The 13,191-nt window shown below is 43.6% G+C and overlaps 1 protein-coding gene across 6 annotated transcripts in view; it reads right to left on the reverse strand.

Moving 5' to 3' along the window:
• The window catches only part of LOC128886306 (uncharacterized), a 75,301-nt gene that overhangs the window by 15,916 nt on the left and 46,194 nt on the right, over positions 1–13,191 (reverse strand). For all 6 annotated transcript variants that reach the window (XM_054141018.1, XM_054141014.1, XM_054141016.1 and 3 more), the window contains 3 exons: positions 4,530–4,679; positions 1,139–1,333; positions 104–189 (listed from right to left, as the gene is read on the reverse strand). In XM_054141018.1, the coding sequence (XP_053996993.1) occupies positions 104–189; positions 1,139–1,333; positions 4,530–4,679 (431 nt within the window). The remainder of the gene's footprint in view (positions 1–103; positions 190–1,138; positions 1,334–4,529; positions 4,680–13,191) is intronic.

The raw sequence follows: 13,191 nt of genomic DNA on the forward strand, positions 1-13,191 counted from the left end.
AACATGGGTACAGAATGAAAGATGGTGAGCGTGCACCGCGATCGATCAAGTTAAACTTCAGAAGTTACAAATGTTTGGTGGATATTTATAAAGAGATTGGTACCTGCTTGGTGATCTGCAGGGGCGCCTTCCCAATGGCGTCTGCGCTCAGGGCTGATCCAGACATCAGAATGGCCCTCTTGAACAGACCTGCACAGTGTTGGTGAGACGATTAATAACAAGCGTCCCTCGAGACACGGACAGGCGGCTGCCCTCGCGCGTAAAAATATTAAGTCCGGTTATTTTTCATTGCACAATATAATTATTGACCGGACACGACGGCATTGTGTCCCCCCAGGCGGACGAGAAGAGTTCCCCTCGCGCCGCAAGGTGAAAAATGACCGTCGTTCTGCTCCCTTTCTTCCCTCCCCCCCCCCCCCCCCACACACACAATGGTTATTCTTTTCCTTTTCGATCCCTCGAGGGAGGGAGCCAGCCCTCGAAGAAGGCATGTCATCCTTAACACCTTGTATGGTTACGTCTTTTACGATTTACGTCAAACAATGGTCTGACAGATAATTGACTCGTACTACTTGTTTCGGTGATGGACAAGATTTGGATGACGATGGGGACGATGAATGATGTTTGTAGGAATGCTTCTGTGTGATGTACTTCTTTGTCAACGGCTACAGGTTATAATTCAAGATGCTACTGAATATACTGAAATATTGATGCTTCAAATTTTAAAAATATTTTTCTCCATTTTCAACCTATTACTGAACGTAACGTATATCGACGTAATACCAAAATTTTAACCCAGTAAGAATGGTTACCATCTCATATAATTTCAGAGACGCTAGACTCCGCGCATCCAAACTGGAACACCCTTAATTTCGCAGCTTGAACATTTCTCTTAAATCTAATTATGATTCATTTACTGCGTAAACTTCGCCAGGAGCTTCCGTCTTTCCACTTCCAGGGATCTCCTCTCCCGTCGTCGTACCAAACTTTTCTGAAAATCGAAGTCTGCACGCCCTGGCTCGTATCAATTTCACGAAAATGGAGGTAACGTGTTCACCCACCCTCCAATTTGAAAGCGTCCTCTTAATATTCAGGTATCGCAGAAGTCGCAAACACGCGATACAGCAATAACCGTTACCTTTCTTATTAGCCACAGGGCTGATAAGCAGCAGATTAGCAAAAATGGCGCCGGTACCGTGGCCGAGCAACGTAATGCTGTTCGGATCGCCGCCGAACTCGGCGATGTTCTCTTTGAGCCAGAGGAGGGCGGCTATTTGATCCAGGAGACCGAAATTGCTGGTGGTGTCGTCTCTGATACCGGGCCTCAAGAAACCTGCAACGAGATTTATGTTAATTGAACCGAAACCCTCGCCGTTATTGTTTCCACTATTGTCCTAGGTTGAATTTAGGGGATGCACGCCATTTCCAAATTGTATACGAAAGCAGAATTTCAATTCCAAATACCAATTCAACTTTTTATTTAAAGAATGTATATCTGAGTAGAGGCTTGATTAATTTAATACTTGCTATCCTCACTTATCATACCCATCCCTAACAATGTGTTTTATTTATTCCTCCTCTAGCTGATACTGTCAAAGAGAACACGTCAAATATAAATACGATAATATCGAAGCACGTTATCTCAAACTTCTTCGATAGCCATTCACGTCTGACAAATTCAAAAGCGATTAACCAAGTACTCTCTTTTTCATAAATTCTCGTGTCTGTCAAACAAGCCACGACGAACACGAACCCTCCAGCCGGAAACCCAATTAGGTTACATTTAATTAGCCCGTGTTATGCCAGGACAGCTATTGCATCAGGTGTTGTTTGCCCGTCTCGAATCCATGTCCAGCGTGTGCCAAATTCGCCCACGCTTCCCGTTACGCAAGATTTAAGTTCGCCTCGGAACGGAGTAGTTAAGAAAAAAAAAAGACATATTTCGTTTCACAGCTCGGTGTCCTCGTTAAAGCGTCGAAACAGAAGCCTCGGGGTTGGTTTCGCGTCCCCGTGTACCAAGAAATCACCCCCGAGGATGTAAACTAGCCCAACAACCGTAGCGTTCTTTTTGCTCGAGCCTCGCGGCCATATTTTTCCACCCTTGTTTCGCAAAGGGCTGAAGTTATCCGTGGACTTCTCGCTGGCTAACTGTAGACCATTGGCGGAAGCGAGAGGGCGAGGTTAACTAAGCGCCTTTCCAGCACTTTAACCTAATTTATGATTATGGTCTCGCAGCCTCCGTTTCCTTTTTTTTTCTACTCCCCACCACGACTCCTCTTAAAGCAACCCGCTTGTCGGATGTAGCGAGCTGCAGCTCGCATCGTCCGTCCATTTGCATTGCGCGACGGTGGTCTCGGTTATCATTTTAGGGGAAAGGATAGGCGGAAGTTCGTCGTTATGGGGGGTTCGCGGAGAGGCAGGAGGGTGGAAAAAATAGAGCAGGCCGTGGAAAAAGAGCGGTCGGAGATCGATGGGATGTTTCGAGGGCGAAAAGGACGCCTTTGTCTCGGTCGTAAGCCTCCTTCCTTCATCGAGAAGTTTCCTTCTCGACGATATAACCACGGCTGCCAGGGGTTGCGTGGAAATTTTACGATCACCCCGTTAGAGTCCTTGCTTTACAAGATTAAATTAACAGGCTTGTAGTAATTATCCCGAGGCAGAATTAAACGGGTGAGAATTCAAACTGACTGTAGAATATTAAATGAATGTAACAGAATTTCGTATATTAATTTCTGTATTTTCTATAATGACTTAAATTTGTTTTTCCACGTGCTTCTACGTCGTGAGAGTATACCGTCATTAAAAATAATGCCCTTGAAATATCTCGACTATTAAAAGAAAAAGAGAAACATGAGTGTTCCGTGCTCTCCGAAAGAAACAGACTGCATAGAGAGAAATCGCAGGTGAATGCTAAGCATAATTTTGCACAGTTGCTTTTTAAAATCATTACGTTGGATTAAAGAACTGGGGCAGGTTACGGGGTACGACGTCGAGTTTCGAGGGCGAGAAGGACGCCTTTGTCTTTACCACGAGCCTCCTTTCCCATCGAGAAGTTTCCTTTTAAGCGATATACGACTGCCCGGAGTTGCATGAAATTTTACGGACGTCCCCCGTCCCCGCAGTCGTCGTTGGCTTTTTGCCCTTGAGTAATGAATAGGAGTTTTTCTTCGGACGATAAATGTTCGAGCGTGTAATTGGACGTAGGGGGGTAGAAATTCCGCGGAGCAGATTGTGTGTCGCGTGACTTTACCCCGGTTATGTTTTGCGCGAGAAATATGGAATACTAAAGGAGGAAGGAAACTGAAGTTTGTGCACTGTAGACGATACTCCAAGGAAATGTTTGCTTTTAAATTCTCACGTCAGAGTTTCGAGAATTCTTACTATGGAATTTACCTCGATTTTATCAAATTTTCTTTCGCGTGTTATTCATAATTTAGGTACATTGCGAATTTATACTTGAGGTCAATGTTTGTGCTATTTGAGTTATAATATAAATTACAAGTGTTGATTTAGTTATTAAAAGTAACATCACTGATAAACGTACATCATTGATAAAAATAAATTCTTGACACATTTAATTTGAATTAAAATTATTTCCCTCAAAAAGCTTTCGAAACGTATCCTCGCAATAAAACTTGAGATACTGGCCCCAGAAGCTGGAGGAAGTTCTCCATTGTCCCCTAGTTGTTAATAATTTTAAGTATTCGAGCAAAGAAACGCCATGAATTTAGATTCACCCCCATTCTCGCGCATCCTTTGCCAAAATCCCGCGTATCCGCCGATGAACTCGCCAGCAGCGAATTCCACGCGACGAATGCAAAGTTTATTGGTACATTAAGAAACTTATTCGAGTCTACATTCATGGACAAATTTATGCAAACTTCAACCGTGTCTGAAACGCCGTGGACGGATAAAAATTTCCGTAGAAATTGTTGGAACACAGTTTCCGTGAACGAAGGGCTCGAACCCGAGTTATTTATACGAGCTGACTGTAAAGGATACGAAAGGCGACGCTTTTCGCGCTGAACTACGACGGATCGATAGACAGATGCATGAGTGAAATAAAAAGAAGTTCGTCGAAGATCAAAAACCGATCGCGCAGCGTAGCGCGGCCGTTAACGAAGCAGAATTCCTGATTGTATGCAAGGCTGCTGGCGTGGAGTGTTCGCAAAGATTTCATCAATTTCCAACGAGAGGTCGAGGCTTGCTTCGCATTTCCACCACGAAATTTCGAATGCAGAACGATCATGATCTATTTTGTTTTTTTTTTCGCGCGTACTAGGAAGAATGAAAAAAAAAACATATGATTGACTTAAAATGTGGAGTATAATATCTTAGAGTTTATTTTAAGTTTAAGAAAATTGATTGAAACATTTAAAGACCGTAAACTGTGGAATACAGCAACAAATAACTCGATTGTTTAATCGCATAAAACGTGGAATCCCCCTCAAGTTGATCCTCCTTAAGAACTCAGTTACCGAGGTGAACTACTGGTACGTGTCTGGCCATACAGTGCTTAATCTACTTACCCAGGATGCCTAAGCGAAAGTTGATAGTGACGAAGACGACTTTGCCATAAGCTGCCAATATAGTACCGTCATAGGGATTGCCGCTGTTCCATTCGAAGCTCTCCCCGTGGATGAACACGATCACAGGGTACTTTCGAAAAGACTTCTGACCTGCGAGCACAAGAATCAAGAATATTAATATAAAACAAAGAATCACATCAACTTTATTTTCTTCTATGGATGTTGGAATGTAAAAAATAATTACGATCCAATATGCGAAAGTAGAAATAGTACTAGAATAATTAAATTTTATCAGGAAGTCATTACTATCATTTTTAATACCATCCTCGAAATTATAGAATTCGTTTTCGAAACATCAATTACAAATGTTTGAATACGGTAAATGGCGATTGAATTTCTACTTTGAAGAGCTTGGAATGATTGGACGTACTATCCACGCAAATGAACGCAATACTGAATGTTAATTGACATTAACCCCGTCCGAATAAATCGTTGAAAATTTTACGTAGCTTATGAGTGATAGGTAAATGCAGGAATAAATTGTTACTTGTTAATTACACGTTAAACGTACGTGCGATTAATTAAATACACTTGGTTAGAAATCTGTTTGGATAAATGTTGAATTACACCGGGTCGAGTAATTACTTAGCTGCGCTTCGTTACTCTGCATTCGTTAAATCGCTGTTTGTTCGATGAATTCGTCGCTCTTGAAAAAGTGATGGTTGGAAACAAAAATTGACTAAATAACTCCATTATTGTCTTCGTTTCAAGCTTTTATTCTGGAATTTAGATAGAATTCATAGGTGATCCGATTGTTAACAAGTGAGACCATAATATGGAACAGAAAATCTCTACTGACATAAAAGACCATGAAAAAATACCAACAATATATTTCAACGACAACCATCCAGACAAGCTGACGAGGCAAACGACAAACAGGATATTTCCGAGAAAACTTTTCCCCTTTGAGCAACGACGAGGGAAGCATCCCCTTCGCTTATTAACAACAGTAATATCTTGCTTGAATTATGATTTTCATGAGGGCGTCCTCTCACGCCAGGGGTTTTTCGCGACGGGTTTTGATTTACGTCAGCCGAAAAATTATCGGCCGAGTTTGCCTATAGGGAGGGAGGAACGACGCACGCGTGAAGTCAGGTCAGTTCCAAAATTTATCACCCTCGGCCCCCTCAACCCCTGGACGCCTCTGTTCACCAACTATTCACTGTGAGTTTTCAGTATTAGGGTATCTATAAATTCTTCTCTCCCATCCTGTAGACGACGTAGTTTCCTTTTAGTGAACGATCCACAAATTAGACTAGAGCGAACCGCCCAGCCACCCCTGTCCCCGCCAACCCTCAAGATTTATTGGGGAATCTGTTTTACACGATTCCAGTTTCCGTCGAGCAGCCAACTTCGCACTGACATTTGAATACCGCGCCCCGATCGGAGTTAAATTAAACGATACGCTTATTCTTCTACCCACGAACAATGCAACCACTCATCAACCACCCGTAAAACTGGGGAAGTGGAAAAGTTCCCAAAGGACGGAATTTTTATGAGAAAGTAGTCCTCCTTCGAGTTTTATGAAGGTACTCGAGAGTTATAGCTTCGTGTACATAGTATTTATTAATTCTCTAAGAATGTCCTTCGTGAAAACTACCACTTTAATCTAAAAATTCGTCAAAGATTAAAATAATATGGCTTTTATTATAATATCCCACATGCTTTTCGGCAAAGTAAGGAAATCAGATCATCCATGTGGTTAGAAAACACTAAAGTATTATTCTTGAAACTCGCCAGAGGGACTGAGTTTGCGAACTGGCTCGAGGGAAGACAGCAAGGGGGTGAGTTTCCACGACGGGCCCCCGTAATCTGTAAACTACCTGGACTTTTACCGAAGAGCTCTTTCTGGGTTTGAATGTTCCTTTGAAATGGAGCGAAGTCCGTTGGTTAAGTAATTTCCGGGCGGAAGTTTCTGTGGATACACCCCTCAACCCTTTGGGGGTGTAGTTTTCCCTTTTTTTTTTAAGACGGATGCAAGTAATGGCGGTGGTTGAGCGCGTGTCCAATCTCGAGAGCCACCATACGGCACTATCGCGTCCGTCTATCTGGAGGGAGCAAAAAGAAGGGTGGTTTATTAAATGCTACCCTCGTGGTAGACATCAGCGATCCTAAATATTTTGCGGCTCGGGTTGAATTTGTTATGGTAATGCGACCCTGTGCATCTTCCCCCAGTTTCTGTCTCGGACGTATGCCAGAGAGGGAGGGCGCGAAAAAATATTACAAGTAAACAGGGTGGAAATGAACGTCGAAACGGGCGAGCGTTGGGGGGATGATCGGTGTCGTTCACGACCTGTTAACACGTTTATGGACTGCCAGAGAAATACCGCGCTCTCTGAGGGGTCAAATTGAATCATTTTCCACCGAGTGGTGGAACGATTCGTTGTTTTATGACCTTCTTCCCACGCGATGGCCCTTTTTTATTACACAGCGTTTATTATTCCTAATAGCGTTTCACTTCTGTATTCGAGGGTTGGAAGATATTCATAAGCTTTTCTTATTGCAATAAATTGCTCCTGTAATTTATATTGTCACGTAACTATTTCTACATTTTTTACTCGTCATCGAGAGTTTTGGAATATAGCTGACAAAAAGTAATAACTTGCCCGATGAATACTAATTAAGATCCCTGTAATGAATGCTTCAAACTACATCACTATTAATATCAATTATTTCATTGTACCGTACTCGTGACATCCTATATTCCCAATAGTGTAATAACACCGAATGTCCAAGCGAATAATTCCCGATGAACGCTCGCAATCGTAATAAAATTGATACACGACACGAGTACAAGTTTGTTTTTGTAATATTGGAGGGGCTGAGTGGATTTTCAAGGCAACCATTTTGCGGGCTAGAAACGTAACGAGAAATAGGTCGATGCGATCATACGAAAAGCACTCCTGCAATAATAAATGCGCCCGTGTGGCCGCTTCCATGAGATCGTATCGACCTATTTTCTGTTGCGTTTCCCCGCAAATGGCCGCGTTAAAAAGGGCCTCGCGCGAACCCACCCCTATTCAGGGGATGGGCTCATCTTCGTGGTTAATGACGGGGATTCATCACCGCCCAAATGTCAGAAGGATGCTCGGAACGTGCAAATAGCGCATTAACTCGAGAACCGGACGGCTTGGACATTTTAATTAACTTTTGTTTTTGGGTCAGAGAAATTGATTTTTTTCGTGTGCGATACACCCTGGGGGCAGGGGGGTGTGCTGCGTCGATGGTTCCGTCGAGACGGCGTGAATTTTACGCGAGCTAATTAGCAAAGTCGCGGGGGTTATGACAGGGTGTTGGATTGAAAATTAGAGTGGAAATTGGAACGTTTTTTGGTGAAAACTGCCACGAGATTAAATGTTTGCTCATTTCCTGAATATATATGCGTTGGAGTAGGTATATAAAATTTGATTTTTTTTTTTGCATGGAGTTAAATCTGATTACTTCATTTCGCATGCAATGTATTTCTATTAATTTTCATGGATATTATTGCGCCATTTTGGAGTAAAAGTTAAACAAATTTATAAGGTTCTTCTGCAAGCCACAAATAAAATTTCTGTTCGTGTCGATGACAGCGAACAGTCCATCAAATTAAATATGTCCCCCTTTACAAGTTCCCAATACTCATCGATCGAGGCGAGACAAAAGAAAAGCCCTCTTAATTCCTTCGGAAAAAGATGGCTGCGACTAGCGTGAACTGGATCGCGAAGATAAATGGAAGAGCTCGCCGGCTAAGCTTCGGCCGTGAAATTTCCATGAAAATTAAAAAGCGAATCGATACGGTCCGGGCACAAAATTGACGTATGGCGACACGTGCCCCGGGACATTCTCATCTTGGTCGAGGCGCGGATCGAAGCATCCGCCATAAATCAATCGGCACGAGTCGATATTCTAATAAAAAGTAAAAGGAGCCACCGTCGCCAGCCGTGTAGCTGTAAAAAGATATCGCGTGGTAAACTTCCACGCGCCGTTATCGAGAGAATTGGGCCGTGTACGGGAACATATTTTACGTTTGAACCTCGTTTCCCATAGACCTCTGTAACAGCGCAGCACTCGAGCATTTCGGGCTACGATATCGCGCAGATCGCTTTCGCCGCGAAATGGAAAACGAATGTATGTCGAGGTGTTGTACACACCTTGTTCTAGTATTTCCTGGCCACTGGAAATGAGAGAAATACGCTTTACAAACATAGAATGTTTCGAAGATTTATTAGAGAGCTTCAGAAAATATACGAAGCACCCTAGAATAAACAAAGTGCTCATTTCTCGACTTTGATGAATTGTGGAGGTTTTAAAGATAGGACAAATATTTTGTTTAGTCACAAGTGCTCAAAATTGAGTGCTGGGACGATCTTTCTAAGTTTCAATCGTCAAAACGCACGTGGAATATATTTTTAAAGAGTCTCAATATTTCCAACAGCCCTCAAGATAGCATTATAAATCTAGGGGTAGTTTTTCAATCTTCATATACCTTTTCAATTTTATTTGAACTCGCACAAAGTAGCTCACCTACCTCCCAACGACCTCAGATGAGAATTATTTTACTCTCTCAGCCCTCGAAATCAATAAAGGCACCCCCTAAGTTCGCATCGATAAAAGGTACACGCAAAAAGTCGCTACAGAGACAATGGACGCGGTATAATACATTTCATTGCTCGAACGGCTCCGAATATTTCACGATGCTCGCAGAACAGCCGATTCTAAATCAAACTCACCCGACGTGGCTCTAAATTTCCACGCGTAATCGAGCGTTACCCCTTTTCGCGAGATTCGTAGCAATAACGGGCGCCGAACCCCAAGTGCGCTCCTGGCGCGCGAAAACAATAACTCGACATCGACGATACGTCGATAAGTAACGCTCCCGTTTCTCGTAAAATTAAAACTTCCATTCTTCTTATCGGTCGCTGCACCCTGCCGTATTGTTGCATTTCTTCTAACAGGGCCGCGCGTAACTTACGCTCCGACCGGAATAATGCGCGATACGAAACGACGCAGTCGCCGCGGCGCTTCTGCGTGAAACGAATCAACGTTCGATTTACGAGTCAACCCCTTTACGACTGGAAATAAGGGCGGCGTAATCATTTTTATAGAGGGGAATAAATATAAAGGAAGCTAGAAATGGAACTGATAAATTTAAGGACTCGTTGTTAGGAGAGAAGTTATTGTTCTACTGTATCAATCGAGATATCGTTGTTAGAATGTATGAAAATTTTTTTAAATAAATACATTCGCGGGTAAAGAAACTATACCGAATTTCGTCTCTGGACGATTATGACGATTAAAGTGTATTATGAAACTAAAGTTTGAATGTAAAGTTGAACCGGGGAAGTCACGGGTGTTTATCTAATCGTTCGAATATTTTATTTTTATGCTGAATTAAAATGCGCTCACGGCTTAATTCAACTACAGGCCCTCTTATAATTCACGATGTCGTGGTAGTCACGTCATTTCTGCATAAAGCAAATCAACGTTCGATTTACGATCCCAGCCCCTTTACGTCCACGGTACGGCGGGGGTGTCGTGGGGTCGGTTTTTCCAGCGACGTAATCATTTTTATCGGCCCCCCGCGACCCCAGGTCCGTCGTATCTGACCAGCGTCGGATAAATATTTATGGCCGGCGTATATACGGGGGCTCGGACGTCGATGGCCTCGTAACTCAGTCAGGTACGGCCGATTTTCTTTTATGGACGCCAGCGACGCCTCCCTACCGGATTTACTGCGACGAGCGCTTAAACCTGGCCCCGCGATCGCGACGAGCCTCGAAATCGCTGGATTTCGAGTATTCGAGGTCGATTGGTTCCAGGTACGACAGAGTCGCGTCTAGACTGAAACGTCGCGACCGCTTTTTGCGAGGGGGTGGCTCCTCGGGGGTGGAAAACAAGTCAGCTACCGCCACCTCGCGGTGGAACGAGCAAACTGGCCCCGACTGGGGTTGCTCGGCGAGGGAGTAGATGTCAGCACGCATAGGGTTTCCGTGGACTCGACACCCCTATCGATACCAGCAATTTCGTTCCTTGGAAGACTAATGGCAACCCTTGTGCATCGAGGGGTTGTCAGGTCGTGCGATCGCTATTCTCCGTGGGGAGAATATCTCTGGGAAAAAGTGTTTGATCTATTCTTCGGATTTGGGGATGCTGGATGATTCGGAGAACCATGATTGGACGAGCTTGAGTATATTGTCGTTGGAGATTGTCGCCTAATGGATTGTGAAGACGGTAGGCGGTGCGATGGATGCAGCCTCACGCCGCGATGATTAGAAACTGCCTCGAGTTTAGTTTGCGTTCGTCGAACTAAACTGGAATTGTTTGGGGACAGGGGAACGGACGAGTCTTGTCCGCGTTGAATACTCACTCGTGTTAAAACAGATCTTGTTTAGTTTACTGACGCGGTACAGAGCTGTTTAACAATTGCTTAAGCTTGAAAACTTGAACAATGATTATATTTTTTGAATGCTAGGAGTCTAAACAGAGCAAACTCATCAAATAATATTTTATCATGCCTTTGGAGACTCAAGCTGAAGAGAAATCTCTCCCAAATAATAATGATCTCAAGAAATCCCATCTCCCATTAAAACTATAAATAATTCAAAGTATGCTATTACAATGTTTTCTCGATTAACACAGAAATCATATGCACGCCAGTACTCGTTATACACGGCCATTCAATCCTCCTATTCACCCCTCACCCTTCGTCCGTCTGGGAAAGCGGGTAAAGGTTATAGTAATAAGCGGAAAGGGTGGCAGTAAAAGCTCGAGGGTTGTTTTCGACGCGCTGCAGCATTGGAACTGAACTTCATTTGGCTCGCGGCAAAGGTCGTAACGCGACTCTTGGCACTCCGCAAGGAAACATTTTCTCGAGTTGTACCCGTCGTTGCGTTTATGAAACCACTTTTTCACTCGAGAACTCCGAAGGGGTCGAAGGTTAAACGATGTTTACGCTTCAAAGTCGTTACTCGAGCGATTAATAGTCGTCGCCACGTCCTCTATATCGACAGTCAATAGTAGTTTCCGTTTCCTGCGACTGCTTCGAACTCTGCGTTCCCTTTTCTGGTCTTTCCATCCTCGACAAATCCTTGTGTCGAAAATATTGTATATGGCTCTAGTATAATAATTATTTTCGAAATCCATTTCTCTTAATTCCTTCCCACTCGTTAAAACAGTAACAGGCCCCGATGTCCGCGTCGCGTCGATCTATTTTTCGGTGTTTGCATTTGTTGAACTCGTTTTATATTCGCTCCTGGATCACCGAGATACGCGGACAAGCTAACTACTTAATTGAATTCGAACGGTGGGACCCAGGTGTGCGCAAGTTTCCACGAACGGTAATTGTAACGCACGGATTATCGTCGACTCGTACTTGGGGATCCATTGTCCTGCTATTTAAATCGACTCTGATCCTTTTCACTTCAGTTTTTCGTTTTCTGTTTGGTGACTGGGTCGTTTAAAATGGATTTAAATGAGCACAGCTTTTACAGCGACTAGAATTGTCCGTGCGTGAAATGGATTCTGAATACAACCGGCGCGGCTATCGTTCATTTATTCTACTGCGGAATCGAGTAAGCAGTTACGCATTACGACTTCACACGGAGTGATACTTGAGGGGTATGGATTTAAAGGTATGATTTTGGTCGATTTATGGACTCTTTTTTTAGTCATTAATAATCCTCGAGGTGACATTTACAGTGTTATTCTTAAGAACCGATGTTGGGACTTTTGAGAATTATTATCCATCGTTTCAAAGTGGTAATGACATTTGTATTTAATACAGTATTTCTCCCAAGATACAGGACATTTAATACAAATAAAAATGAACCCCAGTACTCGTACTCCTCTCTACTTTCGTAAATTTCGATTCCAGTCGAGTTTATCCTTTGATGAGTTTATGAAAGGCGACGAAGCCATCGGGAATTTTTGCCCTAAAATGTCTGCTGGCTAGAAACTTGAGACGCGACGAGACATTCATCATCCCCTTCCTCAACCAGCGTAGTCCATCACTGTAACCGAAGATCGGGCCGCGGAACGCAGCTCGTTTAATAGACCGTCGCCGAAGCGGATGTCCCGATATGAATTTATCGGCGCTACATTTTGCCAAACAACAGCCACTTTCGTCGAGCTTCCTTCGACCGGCACCGTTTCGCGCAAGCAAAGTGCGAAGTCGTGTCGTCCGCTTTTTACGATGCGTCCCTGCCGCGAGAGTCCCGAAGAACGGAGACTGTCGAATCGGGTGTTGGAAAATGGAATAACACTGGCCGCGGGAGAAACCGCGTTTTCCAACCCCGTGGCAATCAGCGACGAGGAACTCTCGCGGTTCGTTGCCTCTTACTCGCGGGAGCTCGGTGCCATAACAGTGGAACGTTAATCGAGCAGCTTTCCTTCGCGACGCCGCTGAATATCAAAACTGTGTCATTGTGATGTAAATTAACTCCCTCCGTGGTTCTACTAATGTTCTACCTAGTGTAACGCGGGATGGCCCACTTGACTCGTGCAGGGTTGATTTTGGTGACACGCAGGGAGACGATGAAATGGTTGGTTTCGAAGTATTACGACTGGAAGGTTAATAGGATAAGTGGATGAATTATTTGGATTTATAATTATAGATGAATTA

Source organism: Hylaeus anthracinus, unplaced genomic scaffold (assembly GCF_026225885.1).
Source record: "Hylaeus anthracinus isolate JK02 unplaced genomic scaffold, UHH_iyHylAnth1.0_haploid 11982, whole genome shotgun sequence".
Lineage (NCBI taxonomy): Eukaryota > Metazoa > Arthropoda > Insecta > Hymenoptera > Colletidae > Hylaeus > Hylaeus anthracinus.